This window comes from Cololabis saira, chromosome 18 (genome assembly GCF_033807715.1).
Source record: "Cololabis saira isolate AMF1-May2022 chromosome 18, fColSai1.1, whole genome shotgun sequence".
NCBI classification, from domain to species: domain Eukaryota; kingdom Metazoa; phylum Chordata; class Actinopteri; order Beloniformes; family Belonidae; genus Cololabis; species Cololabis saira.
Window position 1 is genome coordinate 20,093,335 of NC_084604.1, and position 22,189 is coordinate 20,115,523.

The following is a 22,189-nucleotide window of genomic DNA, read 5'->3' on the forward strand; positions in this document are numbered from 1 at the left end:
CTCTCCTCTCCGGCGATGCGTTCACTTCAGTACGGACGGCTCCCCTACAGCCTTCTTCATCTTCACCCCTATGATTCCGGAGGTAGAACACGACGGCGGCGGCCGCGCCCCCTGCCGGCGCGGAGGAGGTACTGCAAGCTGGAGACACCTCTCGAGAACAGGGAGGGCAGAAGTTATAGTCCATGGGCCAGAGCCCAACATTTCACTTGTCAGTACATCTCAAGGTGACAAAACTTACATATAACCAGTACTCTAGTTGAGGGAGGATGAGGGGGGTGGCATCCCCCCTGAAATAAAATCGGTCAAAATCATCCTCCCTGTAAAACTCCGCTTTCCATGCCTTATGTCATTTCATCAATGAATGTGGTTTTACTGCTATTTCAACATTTAGAGTCATCACCAGAAAAATAACACCAGAAAAATAACTTATTTTACAATTTTCACCTGTTTCAAGTAAATTTTCACTTGAAATAAGTAGGAAAATCTGCCAGTGGGACACAATTTATCTTCTCATTACAAGCAAAGAAATCTTGTTCCACTGGCAGATTTTTCTACTTATTTTAATTGAAAATCTACTTGAAACATTTATGTTGTTTTTCCAGTGATGAGTCTTGTTTTAAGTGTAATGAGATTTTTTTTACTAAAATGAGACCTTTTAACTAGAAATAAGACAAATATTCTTGTTAAGATTTTGAGTTTTTGCAGTGATCCATTTTACTTATCCTTTAAAGGACAGAGTCATATTGATAAGTTCAGAAAACTGTTTTTTATTGTTGTGTTTTGATGTATTTGATGTAAGCCCAGTGGATATTTAAAGCTTACAGAAGGCTGCATTTAACTGCTACTATGTCATTCCTGCAGGTGTTTTGGTCAGTGCTATTATTTTTATTATATTATTTGTAATCAGCACAAATTATCTGTCCCCATATGATAAAATCCACCATCCCCCCGGATTTTTTTTTACAACTTGAGTGCATATAACTATCCTTGGTGTCAGGGAATAAATGCTATTTTTAATTAAATTGATCTACAACATATTTTTATAATTGGTCAGCGGTGTAATATTCAGTATGTTAAGCGTATGTTATTCTTTGAGTATAAAGAAAAATGGGCCAATGACATCTGCCATAAACTGAAACTTAGACTTACCGGTTGATGAAGAGTATTCATTGTCCTGAACCTTATGCGACTTTACCCCATGGATAGATCAAAAAGATCATTATGTGCTCAGTTGCGAACTGGGATTCTCCCTCTGGCTATAGAAACAGGTAGGTATAACTGTGTTCCTGAAGAGGAAAGATTATGTAGTGTTTGTGATTTAAATGTTGGTGTGGATGAACTTAATTTTTTGTTTTATTGTCCATTATATGATGAAGCCAGGCAGCTTCTATTTCAGAAAATGCAAGATTTGAAACCTGAGTTGTTTTGGACTGAGGATGATGCTAGGTTGGAATGGTTTTTCAGAGGAGGTTTTCTCTATAGCTAACTTTATAAAGAGAGCCTGGAAACAGAGAAAGAACAAATTATATGGAAACTGAGAAAGGATCTGTAATTTGATCTGTAATGTATAAGTGGAATTTATAGTTTTGTGTTTGTGTTTTTGTTTGTACGCAGCTGATGTTTGTTTGCTGGCGTAGTGTGTCTGTGTCTTGTAAGCCCTTATAGGCTGGGCACCTTAGAGGTGTATGACACATTAATAAACAACAATTCATTCATTCACTTACTTATAATTTTTGAAAAGATCCATGTCTGTAGATGATATTTTGGTATGATAACCCTTCCTGAGTGGCAGCTGTATCACAGTTATCAGCTCATGAAGTTACCCACCCCCTTCAGAAAATTACATTTTAGATGCTGGTGCATATCCTGGTTTAGACTCATGTACAGGATATCTGTCAATGTTTCACAATATTGTCTTTGGTATCATTTTAAGCATTCATTCAAGCTAAGATGTGAATCTTTCTGACCAACATAGAGGTCACTGCAGCTCTTTAAACTATAAACAACACACATTTTTACACAATTTTTCGCCTAAATGATATACTATCTTTTATCCCTGTGTCATCTAGGAACAACAGAGACACACAATACAAAAGCTGGAATACTCACAGGACCATAAGGACCAAAATCAGAATCAGAATCAGAAAGAAGTTTATTGCCAAGTAGTTTAACACACAAAATGAATTTGTTGTGGTGATTGGTGCAAATACAAAAGAACAAATAATATTAAAAGAAAAAATGTACAACATGTTGGTTTTAATGTGCCGGAGTAATGAGTCTGTACAAAGGTGACCTAGGATCTGCGTTAATGTGACGCATAAGGTCAGTGGGGTTTTTACGTTAATGTAACGTAGAGTGGGGTGGGGGGACAGTCTGTGGTAGACGGGGGAAAGATTTTAAACTCTTTCCTTTGACTCACTGGAAGCTACTGTAGTGATTTCATGACGGGTGTAATATGGTCCAGTTTCCTGGTGTTTGTAAGGACTCTGGTGGCAGCGTTCTGGATCAGCTGCAGCTGCCTGATTTCTTGTTAAGGCCTGTAAAGATGCCATTGCAATAATCCAACCTACTGAAAATGGATGCATGAATACAATAAGTTACCCACCGCCTTCAGAAAATTACATTTTAGATGCTGGTGAATATCCTGGTTTAGACTCATTTACAGGATATCTGTCAATGTTTCACAATATTGTCTTTGGTATCATTTTAAAGGGGACCTTTTAAGCATCCATTCAAGCTAAGATGTGAATCTTTCTGACCAACATAGAGTTCACTGCAGCTCTTTAAACTATAAACAACACACATTTTTACACAATGATATACTATCTTTTAACCCTGTGTCATCTAGGAACAACAGAGACACAAAATACAAAAGCTGGAATACTCACAGGACCATAAGGATTCAGGAAATGTATAATATACCCACACATCTTAGCTTGAATGAATGGTATCATTTTAAAGGGGACCTTTTAAGCAAAGACAATATTGTGAAACATTGACAGATATCCTGTCGTGAGTCTAAACCAGGATATGCACCAACATCTAAAATGTAATTTTCTGCAGGGGGTAGGTAACTTCATGAGCTGATAACTGTGATACAGCTGCCACTCAGGAAGGGTTATCATACCAAAATATCATCTACAGACATGGATATTTTCAAAGATTATAAGCAAGTTTTGTCACCTTGAGTGGTACTGATATCTGGTCTGGTTTTTTTTAGATCTAGATTTGGTATGTTCAGGCCACACACAACTGCTTCCAAATAAATTTAATTCATAAAAATAATAATATCTACCCACATGTAATGAATTGGGTTATGTGAAAAATGTACACAAATAAAAAAGGGTGAAAGTGTGAAAGAGCCAGGTTAAAAAAATCTGCTACAGTCTGAGCACTCAATTCAGATTATGTGAATAAGCCTAATTGTATTTTTTTTATTCATTCATCTTATGAATGGGGGGGGGGGCTGTGGTGGATGGTGGTGGATGGACAGTTTGCCCAGGGCGCAAAAGTAGCCAGGACCGCCTCTGCTGTTCAGTATATATGGAATAATCAAAATCAGAATCAAAATCAGAAAGAAGATTATTGCCAAGTAGTTAAACACACACACAATGAATTTGTTGTACAATGAAATGTACAACATATTGGTTTTAAAGTGCCGGAGTAATGAGTCTGTACAAAGGTGACCTAGGATGTGCGTTAATGTGACGCATAAGGTCAGTGGGGTCTTTACGTTAATGTAACGTAGAGTGGGGTGGGGGACAGTCTGTGGTAGACGGGGTAGAGGGGGGTCCGGGGCCTTGTTGACGAGGCCAGCTGCAGTCGGGAAGAAACTGCTTTTATGGCGTGAGGATTTGGTCCTGGGGCTGCGTTCCTCCTGTAGTCCACAATCATCTGGGAGTTCTCATAAGAGAAGTGAAACACGCACACACACGCATGCACGCACGCACAAATTATATATTCGTTTGAATATACCCTCACCGGCCACTTCACTAGGCAAGGCAAGTTTATTTGTATAACACAATTCAACATAAGGTAATTCAAAGTGCTTTACATCAACATTAAAAGCAGCAAGACACAATTAAACAGTAACAAGTCAATTACAAATACAATGAAATAAAATAGAATAATTAACAAATAAAATTAAATTAAAAATAGGTAAAATAATAAAAAGCACAAGTTGTTAAAAAGTAAGGGCAGTAGAGTACAGCAGCTAAGTATTTAATTTAAGAGTACGCTTCAGTAAACAGTAATGTTTTTATGGAAGCCAGTGGTGCGATTTCATGACCGTGTAATATGGTTCAGTTTCCTGGTGTTTGTAAGGACTCTGGCGGCGTTCTGGATTGATTCCTTGTTAAGGCCTGTAAAGATGCCATTGCAATAATCCAACCTACTGAAAATGGATGCATGAATACAATAAGTTTGTATTGATGTGTTGTTTAGACAGAAACCCGTTAATTCCAGCAATGTTTTTCAGGTGGTAATAGACAGATTTAGTGATAAACTTTAGATGGCTGTTGAAGTTCAGGTCTAAGTCAATAATTACACCAATATTTCTGGCACTAAGAACACGTGTTCAATTGCTTGTTGACTCGAATAGCTGATCAGCCAATCACTCAGGAGCAACTCATGGCATTTAGGCATACATACATTATCAGGAATAAGTTCAAACTGAGCCCCAGAAAGGGGAAAAAAAGGGATTTAAGTGACTTTGAATGCGACAGGATTAATGGTCTGATCACGACCTGTTATCCTAAAGGCATCGTTCTATTTTTGAAAAAGAGAAATACCTGCATGTATCTTATTTTTATTTGAATGAGTACTAGTAAACTTTAAAACCATGGCACAGAGGCATGAGAACCTAAAGCTGTTTTTCTTACGTTTACATACCTGACCTGGGGAGTTTTCCAGGAGGGAATGATTGCTGGCTTATATGGAGCTCCATAAGAATGAGTGATGATATGTTTTTATGGAGCTTCATCTCCAGAGGAGGAGGACATTCAAGGACTTTTGGGGTTTACACAGAATGATCAGAAAAAAGAGAGAAAATATCTGTGAGCAGCAGTTGTCTGGACAATATTGATCTTGATATCAGAAGTCAATGGAGGATCGTCAGACTGGTTCGAAGGTCAACCTCAAATAACCACTTGTTGCAACCAAGGTATGCACAGTAGCATCTCTGAACACGCAGCATGCCAAACCTTGATGCAGATGTCCTACTGTCAGCCAACAACAGGAAACGGAGGCTGCCATTGGCAAAGGTTCACCAAAATTGGACAATTGAAGAGTAGAAAACCATACCTAGTCTGATGACTCAGTCTCAGCAGCAACATTCAGATGGATCATCTCAACAGATGTACTTATTTCTCTGCAGTTTTTACTGTTTCTGCTGTTTACAAACTCCCAGATATCATCATGTATGAATCCACGGCGAGGAAAGCTTTTTCACTCTGACCCCAGGGAGTAGAGGCACCATAGACTTGTTACTTTTTATATTTCTGCATTATTCATGCTTTTTATTTTATTTTGACAATCATCTTTATATCTAAAAAGCTGCCTTTTACAGGTTTTCTTTATTTTCCTAATTATTGCATTAAAACTTTCAGTTATAAAGCAACGGGCACCCACCCACAAAGCCATATTTCGCAGTTCTTTTGCATATTCTTTCAGTTAACCGTTTTAAATACTGACAGAATCATGGAGATGTTGTAATAACGAATAAAGCAGATAAATGTCATCGTGACACTGCAACACATTTATGTTACGTTTTTTATCCACATTACTGCACTGCAGAAAAAACGATGCATGCATTCCTATTTATCTTAGTATCTGTGACACATTTCAATCATGAGCCGTATTTCGCTTCTAATCTTGTCATTTTCTGTTATTTTCTTTGTGTGCACTGAAGCTGAGAAAATACAAAGAAAGAAAACGAAAACCAAAATATGATATGAAGGATCCAACAGAGATTATAAATGATGTAGAGGCGAGAGTTGCTTTAGCTTTTAGTTCAATCATAACAAGAAAAACGTTCACAAGGGGGTACACTGCACAATAAAAAAAAGTAGTTAATCACTAAAAAAGTCTACATTTCTATAAACAATATATTTTGTACAACATGCACACATTAATTAGTGACCACATCTCGTGGTGCTTTTCTGCAAACTGTGGAAATCCATCAAAATTGTGTTGTTTCCAGCAGATAAACGAAAGCGGAAGCGCTATTAAAAATTGACATGTCAATAAGAACTTTTCATCATTATTTATTTCATTTCTGGAGGCCTTTCTTCAACAGCGGCATCATATTTTAATTCAGCTCCAGTTAATGTGTTCAGTTTAAAAAAACAACAAAAACCAGACAAAAAAATGGGTTGTTGATTGGTCCTTTCATGGATTATAAAAATATTTCAGAAAACATTAATGTCACTCAAGTGTAACATATGTACATTCATAACGGTGCTTTTTTCCTAATTTTTTTCATAAATATTTTCACTTTCTACAACAGAAAAAAAGATTAATTGGGATAACTTAGACTCCAGAGAGAAAATGGTTCTTTTGTCTTCAATAAGTCATAACTTTGATGCTATTCTGAGAACAGACCCTTTTTTATACTCCACAAAATCAGTAACTTTTTCAGGTAATCTATAGGGCAGAATAGTTCAGACTCCTCCCAACTGCATTATGCCAGCAGCACCAGCAGCATGACCTATACCACACAAAACACAAATAGCTGCAGTTTCCCAGCTCACACATGAAGTTTCCCAGCTCACATGAATGGGGAAGTAGCTTCAGTTTCATAACTCTGTTCTAGCTCTTCACACCACAGGTTTGGCTGCTCTGCACCATTACCAGTATAAGTTCAGTTTCTGCACACAAACCTGCTATTATCATGTTTACAGCATTCTTCACCTGAGTAGTTATTCTCTCATCGCGTATAGGCTGTTTTCACTAATCGTCCCACATGAACAAGTCACACTGGTACTGGTACGTTGACTGAAGAGATCCATGATCTGGTGCTGCATTTTCAGCCACCACGCGGTCGCTGTAGCGCAGGAGCTATAAGGAAGACACTTACAGGAAAGCAAGAGAGACACCTCACAGGAGCAGCTGACAGGAAACAAATAAAAGGACTTTGTCATGGTGTTATCTTTATGATTGGTTGTGGAAACCCAAACTAATAGAAGTTGTTTACTGCACGCTTGAAATGATAAAGGGATGAATGTGGAAGATTTCACGATTTTTTGCTTGAACTCGGCGACACCGAGGACAAGTGAGAAATTTGGACGATAGTTAAACCAAACACACATTTCATGGACCCGGAAGAAAACACAAGTGATCATTTGTTACATTTTATTACAAAATAAATGGATTACTTATTTTCACTAGAAATGCCAGTGTAATTACACACAAAAGAACAGTAACAGAATATAATGAAATGAAAAAAAAACTTCCAAAGTGTGAAGCAGCAAACCCAGAAAAAAAAAGGCTGATTAGATGAAGCTGCATTTGAGACTTTGCCTCTGACAGCATTCTTCAAGGCTAAAAAACAAAAACAAAAGCTACTTCAATTACAACACAAAGCAACTAGACCACGGATCGACTTTGAGACACAGAGGCAATGAAGTTTTTAATATGGAGAAGAGGTAGAATTTTTAAAGGCACTTACGAAAATGGGAAGTTTGGCACTCACAATGAGGTGAGTTTTTTTAACTGCTGAATATATATATATATATATATATATATATATATATATAGATACATACATACATACATACATACACACACACACACAGTACAGACCAAAGGTTTAGACACGCTTCCCTATGGGTTTGAATGAGAAGGTGTGTCCAAACTTTTGGTCTGTCTGTGTGTGTGTGTGTGTGTGTGTGTGTGTGTGTGTGTGTGTGTGTGTGTATATATATATATATATATATATATATATATATATATATATATTTGTAATTCTGTGCTCGATGAAGAAGAATCACTGTTCTTTTGTTGCCAAAGGGAAATAAGGTTTCAAATGGTTGCAGATTTCTCTATATATTAGAGTCAACTACACATAAAGGCACAATTTGACAACTATTTCAGCTCAAATATAATTTACGTAAATCAAAAGTTCCTTGCTGCAGTGAGACTCCAGGAAGTTGAAAGACTCCTCAGCCTGCGATTAACCTCAGAACTTCATGCCGACCACCGACCTCCCGGAGATCTGGATGTCATCAAAAGGAAAAAGAGCCAGAATCTGAAAGAAAATGATATATAAAAAAAAAAAGGTCAGATTTTACCAAAGCCACCAATATTGCAAAGAGTATATACTAATCTTCATATGTATATGAAGAAAAAAAATGGGATGAGGCCAGTAAAATTTAAAATACAGTATAATACCTAAAAAAATATGACATATTATGATTTACAAAAAGCCACTCAGATTTAAAGTAACACAGGGATGAGTTAAACGCTCTACAAAAGAAGGTTCAGGACATGTAAGAAAACAGTTCCTCAACCATGAATCGAAAAGAATTGGGGGATTTCTTCATTTACAGTTCATGATATCAGAACAAGATTTGGAGGATCCTGAGAACTGTATGTGTGAGAGACAAGAATGACTTCCTTCCTTTAACTAATAATAGCTGATGGGATATTTGGGCCGTCTTATCAGATGCTGAAAAACGGCCCCCGAGCCTGAGCTATCCTGCCCTATTGAGTTGAAGATTGAAATTATTTTTGGAAATCATGGACACGTGTCCTTGAGGCAAAAAAGAATCACAACAATCAGACGTGTCATCACTGTGAGCGTCACTGATACTACAAAGATACATAAGTGCATCTGTGAAAACATCAGTAAGACAAAATGATCCTGTACAGACTGTTTTTCTGAGAAGGCTTCGCTCATTTTAGGAAGACTACTAGAAACCACTTCTTTTTTTCCACTGCCTTCAAAAATGTATGGGGTACTACGAAAGAAAAAGAGAAAGCAAAGGAAAACCTGAACTCTTGAGTAGGTGGAATGCAACCCCCCCCCCCGAAAAAAACAAGCATAAGAAAATATTTCATTTTTCTCTTAAAGTTCCCAAACACTTGCAAGAATGATGTTAAGTATAGCGAATATAGAAACTTCTCTGCAGATGTGTTTTTGTTTAATTTCTCCTAAAAAAAACATTTGTTAAATTTACTTTTTCATCTCTTTTTTGGTGGAAAAAGACAGGACTATGAAAAGACAGTTTGTTGTTTTTTAAGACAACAAAATATTTCCATCCAAATATTAATGCACACATAGGGCCCGATTTACTAAAGGTTTGCGTGTGTAAAAACGTGTGCAAACTTGACATCACCCGCAAACCAAAGTGCCAGCTGATCTACTAACAGCGTGCAAAGAGGACTGCGTCTCTGAAATGCGCAAAATAGCACACGCTATTCATTTAGTACTTTTGCCCTGATGAATAATCAATATGGGGCGTACCCGCCAGAAATACTAAATACTGGGAGGGAAAGATGCAAATTGGTCCATTTACCACGCGCAATGAGATTTACCAAGCCTGAAAGTTTTTGCGTGGATTGTGATTGCGTCTGTATTTAATACGTTCGAAAGGAAGGTGCTAATCTCCACATGCAAAAGGAGAAATATTTTATTTGAATGTTAAATCAAGTATTATTCAGCAAAAGGTTGCCACAGGAGGCACATTCATTTTTTTATTTGTGATAATAAATAAATCACGTGTTTTCATGGAGAAAAAAGTGTTTCTCATTGTGCGCCTATACTTGTTCTGCAGTTGTCATACCCCGGTGTTGTGCCGTATTCAGCACCCCTGCCGTGAAAAACGTCTGACAAAAATGATATTATCATTCTGTGTCATGTTCTGTTTAGCGTCCAGTTTTGTGTTAATGATTCATGTTTAAATGCACTCATGGATTCCACAATAGTCATACTTTCCCACAATCACAGTCACAGATAACAAAAATCGGGTAAATGGTAATTGATGTCATTAATTAATAGCCTGCTTACTGTGTTGTCTTCCATAATATTTGTAAATATATATAATATAAGTATGCGTTTGTGTGAGTGTGTATATATAAATATATTGAAGTGTCAGTGTGTTGTTTTTTTTCTTGGTCTACTTATCATTGAATATACGAGGGGGTGCTTTTCACGGCAGGGGTGCTGAATACGGCACAACAATTTGCCTCTTCCACTAATATCTCTAACTCCAACTCGTCAAATTTCATTTTGCGCTTGCGACTATATCCTGCTTTCCATCCAGACTCTCCATGGCGCAAAGTTTGCGCCGCAAACCGTAAGACGCGCAACACCTCATTTAAATACTGCTGTTTGCACCTGTTATCAATTGCGCACGCAATCTTAGTTGATCACCCGCAAAACACACAACAACAGCACGCGCAAACTTTTTCAGTGCACACGCAATTTAGTACTCTTTATTTAGGATCTTAGTAAATCGGGCCCATAGTGTGCTCCAGACCAGAGCCAGCCTGATGTTAGCGCCTCACTGTCAATAACAACTGCTTACATCCTCGTTGCCATCAGCCAGATCCAGCGCCGTTTCGTCCTCCATGTTTCGCAGCATCGTGTCGGCGCCAGACTGGCAGAGGAGGTGGGCGATGTTGGCGTCCTGCCTCCCCACTGCCAGATGGAGCGGCGTGCAGCCATTGAACATGGCAGCATCAACGTTTGCTCCCTTGCTGAGCAGCAGCCTCACCGACGTGATGTCATGTAGCTCAACGGCGAGGTGGAGAGCCGTTTTCCCGCTGGTTCCCTCCTGCCAGAGAAGATGGATAAGGGCAATGAGATACGCGGAAGCAACATGAAATAAGACATTCTGGGAATGAGAATATTGACTTTTGTGATCTGCAAGCAGGGAGGATGAGGGTGCAGCAGCTCATGTACAGGACAATTACAAGAAAAATGATTCAATACACGGCGTGTGAGACAGAGTGATATGTTGGGCCAGTGATTTAAACTGAGAGGAATGTCTGGGGTAGTTACAGGCCTGACCATCATGTTCCCTTCCATCAATAGAAAGTTAAGAACGACAGTTATGGCTCACCCTAATCATATCTCAAATCTAATTATGTCTCCCTGAATCCTGAAGGAAGCCCTGAGCTCAGCTCAGATCACTACCAGGATTGCACAGCAGATTTATAAACAGGAACATAACATACAGCCAGAAGCTGTAAACAGGTTTTGTAAAGGGAGAAATGCGCTAAATACTTGCAAATTACTTTATTAAATAAACCTTAAAACCCTAACCTAACCTAATCTAATCTGAAGAATCATTATAGATGAAGTTACATAAAATAAACATCTGCCTTCCACCTCGGGTCAAAGGTTTTTGCATAGATTAATCTTACAAGTGCAGCCGCATCATAAAAACATATCACGTGGGAAACGTAGGATGCAATGAGTCAAAGTCAAACCTGGATGTTCAGGTCTGCACCCTTTTTCACAAGGAGCTTCATAATTTGATGTTGCCTGTTCAGTGCAGCCAAGTGAAGACAAGCAAGACCTGAAAGTACAATCGTCTTGTTTGAGATGTGGAACATGAAACATAAACTGAATAAGAGCTGCATCATTGGGGGTTACTCTTGGTACAAAAAGCATCTCTGGTCTCTACAGCCAAGATGTCCAATAACACTGGACTTGAAATTTGAAGAATTAAGAGCTTGGCTACCATGAGTACAGTTTTATCAAATCCAACAAACCATCACTAACAATCTGGAGTGACAAAAAGACACAAAATAAGATGTTAATTTGCTGGCTGCAGCAGTGCACCTGTCCTCCTCACCTCTCCAGTTCTGGGACTCGATGACCGGCGCTAGCTTGCTAGGAGAAACGTCTCTGATCAATTCAGAGGTGCAATTTATCTGCCCGTTCTGGCAGGCCACATGGAGCGGCGTGTTCCCATCATGGTCTTGCAGTCCCAAGTTGGCCCCTTTCTCCAGCAAGCCCTTCACTACATCTGCCAGGTTCAGGTAGGTGGCCAAGTGAAGAGGACTCTGAGAAGCACAGAACAACAACGATGTTTGATGAAATCAAAGCTGTTGGAATTTTAACCATTACAGATCATTCAGGTTGTTTAGCCAACTATGCATATACAGGGAGATGGCCCCGGACACACTGGAGAGATTATATTGCTGGAGATGAGGGGTTCTGGGTCTGTCTGCTTAAACTGCCCTGATATCTGAACCCAAATGAGCAGAATTTAATGGATCTCTGTGTACGGCATTGATTTACTGTCTTTTTGTCTTCTTTAAATAAGTGTTTTCCTGACTCTGATTGATCATATGAAGACTTTATAAACCATTTGATTCTAAAATAGATTATTTCAACAACAGGTCGGATGAATTTTGACCAGTAAAATAGACCAAATTATTTTCATAAAATGTATGTATTTGAGTTGTCAGTAAATGCACCAGCTTAGAATACTAAGAAATCATTTTTGTTTCTCCCCCAACAGTAAGCACTTTATGACCACACAGCCACTGGGGAGAAGAATGCTGTTAGCTTTTCCACTGCAAGTACAGAATAGCCAAGAAACTCATTTGTAACGCCTACAAGGCAATAAAGAAATAATAAAAGGAGTAACAACAGCCAAAACATTTGAGACAACAAGCTGAATCCCACGCTTAAAACAGAATCACCCTGCCGAGAACCCTGCTCAATGCTATGAAGCCAAAGAGAATGTGTTAACGAGGAAAAGCCATTGGAGCACAGAGTTTGAAGCCTCTGCTGTCTTTCATTGTTGATCAAGTGATCATAATTGGTTTCACAGTTTTAAGGGGTCTGAATCTGCAAGAAAAAAAATAAATTAAATTGATGCTTCTCCAAGAATGTCCTAAATTCTCCAGCTAAACTTCCCATGGAAAGGGTCTGGACATTTAAAGGAGACTTCCCACCTCTTGGCAATCTTACAGGTGATACTGAAAAAACACATGTCTTCACAATGGTTTTGAATCATAATGCAGTTCAGCCTTGGAAAGACTGGCTAACGAATCAATGGCATCAAACTATTTCGGTTCTTATACACATATCAGTCAGAAACAATTAAGAAACTTGTGAAGATTTCTCTTAATGTTCAACACTTTTTTATTGTGCATCCTCAGTGACTGGCTGGGTTTTGCTTAGATAAAAAATAAGCTTCTTATTTTATTTTTATCATGCAAAATTTCCTTTTTGCAAAAAAACAAAAAAAAATCTTCATAAGCCTAGTTCTTAGAATGACTACTGAGAGGAAATTACACAACCAAACTCACTCATTTTACTGATTCAAAGCATGAAGTGCTGACTCTTCACTTCAAATGTTTCCTACTGACAACTCAGTCGACTTGCTCCATCTTTATTTCAAGTTAAGAGTCTTGAGGCAACTTCATGAAGGACTGGAAAAATGACTCTGCCCACATGTACACAAGGATATACTCCACAGCTCCCTGTGCTTCTATTTCTACGTGTGATAGAGGAGGGGAGTTTCCATTTGAAGTCCCTTGTGAGCTAACATTGGAACCACCCACAGTGACGTCCCTGAGGGAGGACGGACTGCATATAAAGAGGAACAACAGTTCTCTGGAAGGACAGAATTAGATATATTGCCACTGCTTCCATGATTGAGACACAGTTGGGAAGTTTATTCGATCCCAAAAAAATAAAAGATAAAAAGAAAATCCCAGTGGGAGGTGCAGGTTGTTGATATAGTGAAACCTACCTGATACAAATTGTTTTGGATGTCCAGTACTTCTTTTGGGAATATCTGTATTAATTCCTGAGCAAAGTCTTCGTCTTCATGGATGATTGCTAGATGCAGGATCCTAAAGAATTGACAAATAAAAACAAAAAACACATGATATCTTATACACAATAAGTTTGCAAGAACGTTCAGGTTTGATCTCACATTCTGCATTAAACATTTTTGCAACACTGTGGGTAGTGAAAAAAGGTGTTGCACCATAATTTTCCTTTGTACTCCTCTCTCTCTCTAGTAACTCAGAACTGTAACTCTCAGTGGGCTGAACGGCAAATGTGAGTGGATGGGATATTGTGCAACACTAAAAACTTTTAGTCAGCGTGGAGAGGAGCACGCTCAAAGCACCTGGGAGCAAATACAACATCTGCAGGCTAAACCCGAAGCAGAAAACACAACAGAACAAAAACACAGCGAGCCAGTAGGAAGTTGTAGCAAACAAATGCACGCACAAAGCAGGAAATAGTACTGAGGATTAGGGCTTAATTTAGACTAGCGGAGAACAATGAGACGGCATACAATTAAAGCTTTGGACAGGTGTCAATGAAAAACGTGGATTCAGTTTGTGAAAATTTGCTGTTTTGTGCACATTCCTGAAAGCTGGAAGTGATTTTAAACCACCGAACAGCATGAACCGCGAGTACGCTGCTTAACCTCAGTGGCTGCGCTCTCAACGTTTGGCAGTTCTCGTTTCAGAGTAAATGTCATGCAACTTAAGAGTTGGACTCTGCAGTCTGCTTCAGACAGACAGTGTGGGATCAAAAGGCCCAACAAAAAAAAAAACCTTACTCCTCTGAAGAACTCTACAAAAATGTCAACCTTCTCGTGTTTCCGAGTTTACAAAGAGGTGAGGAAATAAAGACATTTAATGACTGATGTGTAACATGTACTCATTTTCCTTTCCCTCAAATACATTTCAAGAACAAAAACCTTTAACACCACACAAAAACAACAATAAATTGATACCATTACATTATATACCGGTAATCTACCTGCAATGCCTGACATATTACGGATGCCTTTTACTTTCTTTTTCTTTGCCGTTTTCACACTAAAGTCTCAATTTATTTTTTTCAAAAACTTTAGCTTTACAAAAGGAATGGCTGACTGCAACTCTGCATTTGCTCTTTTAAGATAAATCTATTTTAACCCCTCAATGCCTCATGTCTGACATATATATTTTTGACACCTGTGCACCACCCCTCAGGAGCTAATTGATAAAAAATAGAAGAAAAATAAATAGGAAAATATGTAAAAATACCCAATGCAGTCATAGAGAATGAAAAACAATATCTATTAGAAAACTATTTTTGCACTTTAAAGCTTGGCTCTGGGATGGGTTTGAACATTGTGTGATGTCTTCAATCATGACACTGCCAGCCTGATAATGATGTCAAAATAATGGCTGTGAGGGAAATGTTTGTTGTTTTTCACTGTATCTGTGGCTGATAAATAAATAAAGTGATTTGGATTGAATTGATAAACATCTCCCTGACGAGGTAAAATAGCTATAAAAAGAAAAGACTGGCCTTTTACATTGATATTAAATAGTTTTATAAATGAAGGTTGTTTTTAAAATAAAAGTCATAAACCTGTGCTGGTTGATTATTCTTGAATTAAACTTTAATAGAACTTAATGAGAAGATTTGGAGTTTCACATTTAAAAAGCATAGAAAAGACAAAGTGCAGCTTCTGATTCCAACCTGTGTGCAACAAGATTCATTGTGATCAAAATGTAATGTATTATCAAATGGAGTTTCTTGTTACCGGATGTGTTTTTGGTTGTTTTGTAAAGTTTGTAATGTCGGAATTCTCCAATTTAAATGTCTGACTATGACGTGCAGAGTGCAGGCAACTCTGTGAGCATCGATTTGAGCATGAAAGGAACTTCCTGGTTTGAGTAAGTTTTGAATGAATAAGACCTAAAAGAAAGAAAAAAAATCCCGCAGGGGAAAATGGGTGCTTGCATGATTCTCTGCAGCTTAGTGTCAAGCATTTTGGGCGTCTTTCTGTCTTTTTTCCCCTCCCAGCAGGTATATTTAGTTAGGGTGTGAGAATGAAACCATGTGTCTCTATCAGGCGGAAATGAAAAGAGGTCAGAGACAAAACAACACTTTTGCAATGATGTGAATACAACCCTTGATGGATCACAGCGCTTTACAGTCAAAATAAACCAATGGCATGGCAAAACAAGATGAGTAGGTCACTCATGAATATCTGCACGAAGCTGCAGAGGTGGACGTGTGTGTGTTGTGTGAAGAAAAGGTGCAATTTCATTGATTCAAAGTGAGAATGAACCTTCTTTCAACACTGAGGTTTTTTTTTATCCATTTAGATAAAGAGGAAAGCCAGAAGTCATAAATTATGGGACTAAAAAAATTTAAAAAAACATGCATACATACTGTCCTGATCAACAAATTTCTTGGATCAAAAGAAAGCCTGCAACTACCTCACAGCATGCCTTTGTCTGAGCTGCAGGGGGAAGTCCAGGCCTGTTTCACTTCTGTTTTTTAACATGAGACTGTCCACATTCACGGCATGGATAAAGTTCATTTAAAAAAAAAAGAAAAAAGTCTGCAAATCACACTAGTAAAATCCCCTTCAACACCAGTGTCATGAAAACACCAGGCCTGCTTTTGCCTGCAGCAACTGCCATTTATGGCTGTATTTAGTTTGTCATTTGCAGTAGAATAAATTCACCTGTTTTGATTATCTCAAAATAATTGAGGGGAACCTCTTTTTAAGCAAAAATGCAAGATACTATTGGTATAAATCCTTAAATACAACGTAGTATCACTTAAAATGTAGTATATAGAAAAGCTCACAATGTGTATTTTTTTTGTATCCAGTAATAATGAAGAATTAATCAATTTTACCTAAAAAAACAAAACCCATCATGTGGAGCATACATAGACTAACCAATTGATTACTTGCAGAACTGATAAAGAGATGCTGATTTTCAAATAACACTAAAGCTGATTTATAATATGATCATAATTCAGGTTCAAGATGCAAACAGACAGTAGTTTTAAAGGGAAGCGAGAGGATGAGCAAAAGTCTTCCAGGAAATACATAACTGTTAACGCTATTGCTTTTTCTTTCCTTTATTTTCTTGTAAGACTTACGTGTCTCCATCCTCAGTGATGGCCGTGAGCAGGTTCTCCTGCTCGGACAGGTCAGGGCTGGTCTCCGGCTCTTCCCCCCCGGAGCCCAGACTGCAGACCTCCACGATCTCCGACAGGCTGTCCACCGTGAGGGACGAGGAGCCGTACGCCGAGTCCAGGCGGTCCTCCGCGGGCAGGAACTTCTCCCTCGGCCCGGGGTCGGGGTCGAGGCCGGGCTCCGTGGAGCTGTCCCCCCCCAGCGGGTCGTCCTCGCCGCGGCCGTGGCTCGTCATGGCCCCCGAGGAAAGCGCCGCTCCTTTGTGAAGGCAGATAGGAGCGAGCCGCTGCGTCTCATGCCACTAGAGCGACTCTTTCCGCCCGTTTTCCACCGGTTATCTGCCCGGTAAGGAGTTCCCCAGCATGGCAGGCTTGCTCCACACTCGCCGAAATTAGGGGGGGGAAAACAAGCCGGACCGGAGGCGCGTCGACTAGGATATCCGGCGGCGGCGTGAAGCTCCGGGCGGCGAGCAGACGAGCAGACGAGCAGAGCAGCAGGGAGAGCAATGAGAGCCGAGACGAGGACGAGCCGATTTTGTCATGCGGGGGGAATCCCCGGCGCGCTCCCGCCGCCCCGTGAACGCGCAGAGGGAGATCAGTGAACTGTTCTGCTGCTTTGCCAAAAAATGCTACCTAATGGTTTTCTACCTTTTGCAGAGCTACAATTTTGATTTGATTTGATTCATTTTACTTTTGTACATGTAAAAAAAAAAGAGTCATAAACCTGTGCTGGTTGATTATTCTTGAATTAAACTTTAATAGAACTTAATGAGAAGATTTGGAGTTTCACATTTAAAAAGCATAGAAAAGACAAAGTGCAGCTTCTGATTCAAACCTGTGTGCAACAAGAAACAACACTTCACGAGAAGTTTAATAATAATAATAATAATAATAATAATAATAATAATAATAATAATAATAATAAAAAAACTTTATTTGTATAGCACATTTCATACAAGAATTGTACAAACCCAATTCCAAAAAAGTTGGGACACTGTACAAATTGTGAATAAAAATAGAATGCAATTATGTGGAAGTTTCAAATTTCAATATTTTATTCAGAATACAACATAGATGATATATCAAATGTTCAAACTGAGGAAATGTATAATTTTAAGGGAAAAATATGTTGTTTTTCAATTTCATGGCATCAACACATCTCAAAAAAGTTGGGACAAGCCCATGTTTACCACTGTGTGGCATCCCCTCTTCTTTTTATAACAGTCTGCAAACGCCTGGGGACTGAGGAGACAAGTTGCTCAAGTTTAGAAACAGGAATGCTGTCCCATTCTTGTTTAATACAGGCTTATAGTTGCTCAACTGTCTTAGGTCGCCTTTGTTGCATCTTCCTCTTTATGATGCGCCAAATGTTTTCTATGGGTGAGGTAAGATCTGGTAAGATCTGGACTGCTGGCTGGCCATTTCAGTACCCGGATCCTTCTTCTACGCAGCCATGATGTTGTAATTGATGCAGTATGGGGTCTGGCATTGTCCTGTTGGAAAATGCAAGGTCTTCCCTGAAAGAGACGACGTCTGGATGGGAGCGTATGTTGTTCTAGAACTTGGACATACCTTTCAGCATTGATGGTGTCTTTCCAGATGTGTAAGCTGCCCATGCCACACGCACTCATGCAACCCCATACCATCAGAGATGCAGGCTTCTGAATTGAGCGCTGATAACAACTTGGGTTGTTCTTGTCCTCTTTAGTCGGGATGACATGGCGTCCCAGTTTTCCAAAAACAACTTCAAATCTTGATTTGTCTGACCACAGAACAGTTTTCCACTTTGCCACAGTCCATTTTAAATTAGACTTGGCCCAGAGAAAACGCCTGCGCTTCTGGATCTTGTTTAGAAATGGCTTCTTTTTTGACGTATAGAGCTTTAGTCAGCAACGGCGAATGGCACGGTGAATTGTGTTCACCGACAATGCTTTCTGGAAGTATTCCTGCGCCCATTTTGTGATTTCCACTACAGTAGCATACCTGTATGTGATGCAGTGCCGTCTAAGGGCCCGAAGATCACGGGCATCCAATATTGTTTTGCGGCCTTGACCCTTACGCACAGAGATTGTTCCAGATTCTCTGAATCTTTGGAGGATATTATGCACTGTAGATGATGGTAACTTCAAACTCTTTGCAATTTTTCTTTGAGAAACTCCTTTCTGATATTGCTCCACTATTTTTTGCCATAGCATTTGGGGAATTGGTGATCCTCTGCCCATCTTGACTTCTGAGAGACACTGCCACTCTGAGAGGCTTTTTTTATACCCAATCATGTTGCCAATTGACCTAATGGGTTGCAAATTGGTCCTCCAGCTGTTCCCTTTATGTACATTTAACTTTCCCGGCCTCTTATTGCTACCTGTCCCAACTTTTTTGAGATGTGTTGATGCCATGAAATTGAAAAACAACATATTTTAACCTTGAAATTACACATTTCCTCAGTTTGAACATTTGATATGTCATCCATGTTGTATTCTGAATACAATATTGAAATTTGAAACTTCCACATAATTGCATTCTATTTTTATTCACAATTTGTACAGTGTCCCAACTTTTTTGGAATTGGGTTTGTAGCTCAAAGTGCTTTACATCAATAATAAGGCAAACAGCAAGTGCAGTTTAAATAAAGAGAAAGGTATAAAATAACAATCAACATCATATCAGATCCTAGCGTTCTAATAGGTTACTTAGTTACCATAATCTAGTTACAAACACACATTAAAAACATTAATCAACATCATATCAGATCCTAGTGTTCTAATAGGTTACTTGAATTAACATAATCTCATTACGGAGTATAAATAGTGACAGTTAAAAAAATGTCAAGTTTAAAAATATAAAAGTTTACAAAAAATTAAACAGTAGTGCGTACAGTGCAGAGTAAGTTAAAAGTGCAAGTCGGTGCAGTAAGAACTGGAACAAGTATTTAGGGTATTTAATGATGAAGGTGAGAAAGAAAATTTAAGAAAATAACAACAAAACAAAACAAGGAATTGCATCCTTTAAAATTTGCTAACTTCATTTACATGTGCCAAAAAAGGAGTAGGACGAATCAGAATCAGAATCAGAAAGGGGGTTTATTGCCAAGTTTGTTAACACACACAAGGAATTTGTTGTGGTGATTGGTGCAATACAGTAAAATAAAAATATAAAAGCAAACAAATATATGGAGATAAAATAAGAGATAGAATAAAGTAAAATGTATAAACAGAAATAAACAGAAATGTACAATATGAGGATTAAAAAGTGCCGGATATGAGTATTTACAAAAAGTGACGTAGGATGACAGATGACAGATAAAATGTATAAACAGAAATGAACAATATAAACAGAAATTTACAATATGGGGAAGTGTAAACTTATTTAGTCCTACCCCCATTCACTGATCATTTAACCTGTATTTATAATTATTCACACACTGTACTCACGCTGCTAAGTAACAGTATTGTTATTATTATTATTATTACTATTATATACTGTAATGATACTCACACACATACTTAATGACCTGCCTGGCTAAGGCGAATGACTGAATGAATATCAAATAAAGCGATAGAATTGTTTTTTTTTCTCTCTTTATCGTATAATGTTCACAAAGTGTAATGCCATTCATGTCATGGGTAGTGTATTTTGAAGGATCAAATACTCAACATCCCATATTATCAATTTTACATCGTGCAAAAAATGATTGGCATGACAATCAAACTTTGAAAATCGACTGTGCGCATGCGCAGAACCACAAAGTAGCATTTCACGGCAGGGAGCAAGGATTGGCAGAACACCATGACGTAGTCACGGTGGATAGGTGACATACCTGTCAAGTCTCCCGTTTTGGCCGGGAAACTACCGTATTTTACCCCTCTTTCCCGCCGTCCTTGCGTATTAGTATTTTTCCATAAATTTCCCGTTTTGTAATATTATAAATAATATTTTTAAACTGCAAACTGAATTGTCACTAGCCTCGCGAGAATTGCCACCTCTTGTAGCCTGGGTGGAAGTTCTCGCGAGGTTAGTGTCAACAACAGGAGCAAACCATGGATCAAACTCGAAACAACAAATCAGAGATGGATGGATGTAACGAGAGTGAAGATATTTCTGACAAAAAAAGAAGAAGACTCGGTGTAAATATCTCTAAAAATGGGATTACATTTACTTTCCTAAAGGGGAGGTACAGAAACATGCATCTGTGTAATCAGTCAGTGACCACCAGAGAGCCACATGAGTGAAAATGACAAATAATAAGAAAATGTAAATGTTTCACTTGAAGACAATCAATGTGGATATAAACTGAAAATCTTTAAAATAAATACATGTGCTTTAATTCCCCTTTGTGTTTTCATTTAGGCTCTATTATAGGAATTACTCTCTATTATAGGAATTACAGCTTTAATTACCCTTTTTGTTTTCATTTAGACTCTATTATTATAGGAATTACACACATGGGAAGTACACCGCGTCTCAGTGTCAACAAAGGTCGTCCTATCAGGCTATGAGCACATAATTGTAGTTTGTAAGTGGTTGACAGGTAGTTTAGATTTCTTGTAAACCTGTCTTAAAATCTAAGATACTGGACCTGGGTTGGTGGAAAATTTCCCTTATTTTTAAATCCAAAACTTGACCGGTATGGTGGATAGGTGACTTTGTTATGAATAATTAACTCTCACCCAGGACCATACCTGTCAAGTCTTCCGTTTTGGCCGGGAACCTACCGTATTTTACCTCTCTTTCCCGCCGTCCTCCCGTAATAGTATTTTCCTGTAAATTTCCCGTTTTATAAAATAATAATTTATAATGTAATAATCAAAAAGCATTATCGTGCCTCTCCAAACTGAATTGTCATTAGCCTCGCGAGAACTGCCACTTACTGTAGCCTGGGAGGTTAGTGGCGACAACGGGAGCAAACTCGAAACAACAAATCAAAGAGATGGATGGATGTAACTAGAGAGGAGGCATTTCTGCCCAAAAAGCGAAGACTTAGTGTAAATATCTCTAAAAATGGGATACCGAAGTTACTTTCCTAAAGATGAGCAGAATGGGCGATGTTAGTGTCTCTCATGGGGAAAAGAACGTGCATCTGTGTTATTAATCAGTGAATGCCAGAGAGCCACATGAGTGAAAATGTAAATGTTTCACTTGAAGACAATCAATGTGTATATAAACTGAAAATATTTAATATAAATAAATGTGCTTTATTTCACTTTTGTGTTTTCATTTAGGCTCTATTATAGGAATGTCAGGAATTTCAGGGTCAACAAAGGTCGTCCTATCAAATTC

General features: G+C 38.5%; 1 protein-coding gene across 1 annotated transcript; it reads right to left on the reverse strand.

Moving 5' to 3' along the window:
- Positions 1–7,913: 7,913 nt before the first annotated feature.
- On the reverse strand, positions 7,914–17,424 carry nfkbie (nuclear factor of kappa light polypeptide gene enhancer in B-cells inhibitor, epsilon). The gene is made up of 6 exons (XM_061746536.1): positions 16,877–17,424; positions 13,716–13,818; positions 11,802–12,012; positions 11,434–11,522; positions 10,527–10,775; positions 7,914–8,245 (listed from the first exon to the last, which is right to left on the reverse strand). Exons 1-6 carry the CDS (start codon positions 17,146–17,148, stop codon positions 8,177–8,179), a joined length of 993 nt encoding a protein of 330 aa, XP_061602520.1. The 5' UTR covers positions 17,149–17,424; the 3' UTR covers positions 7,914–8,176.
- Positions 17,425–22,189: the final 4,765 nt, after the last annotated feature.

Bases quoted from the DNA above. Each gene is read 5' to 3' on its own strand.
- nfkbie (XM_061746536.1), bottom strand. From the start codon at position 17,148: ATGACGAGCCACGGCCGCGGCGAGGACGACCCGCTGGGGGGGGACAGC. The intron at 12,013-13,715 runs GTAGGTTTCACT...TGTGCTTCTCAG, and splicing joins TCCAAAACAATTTGTATCAG to AGTCCTCTTCACTTGGCCAC. The intron at 10,776-11,433 runs GTTTGACTTTGA...CTTCTCTGGCAG, and splicing joins GTGCAGACCTGAACATCCAG to GAGGGAACCAGCGGGAAAAC.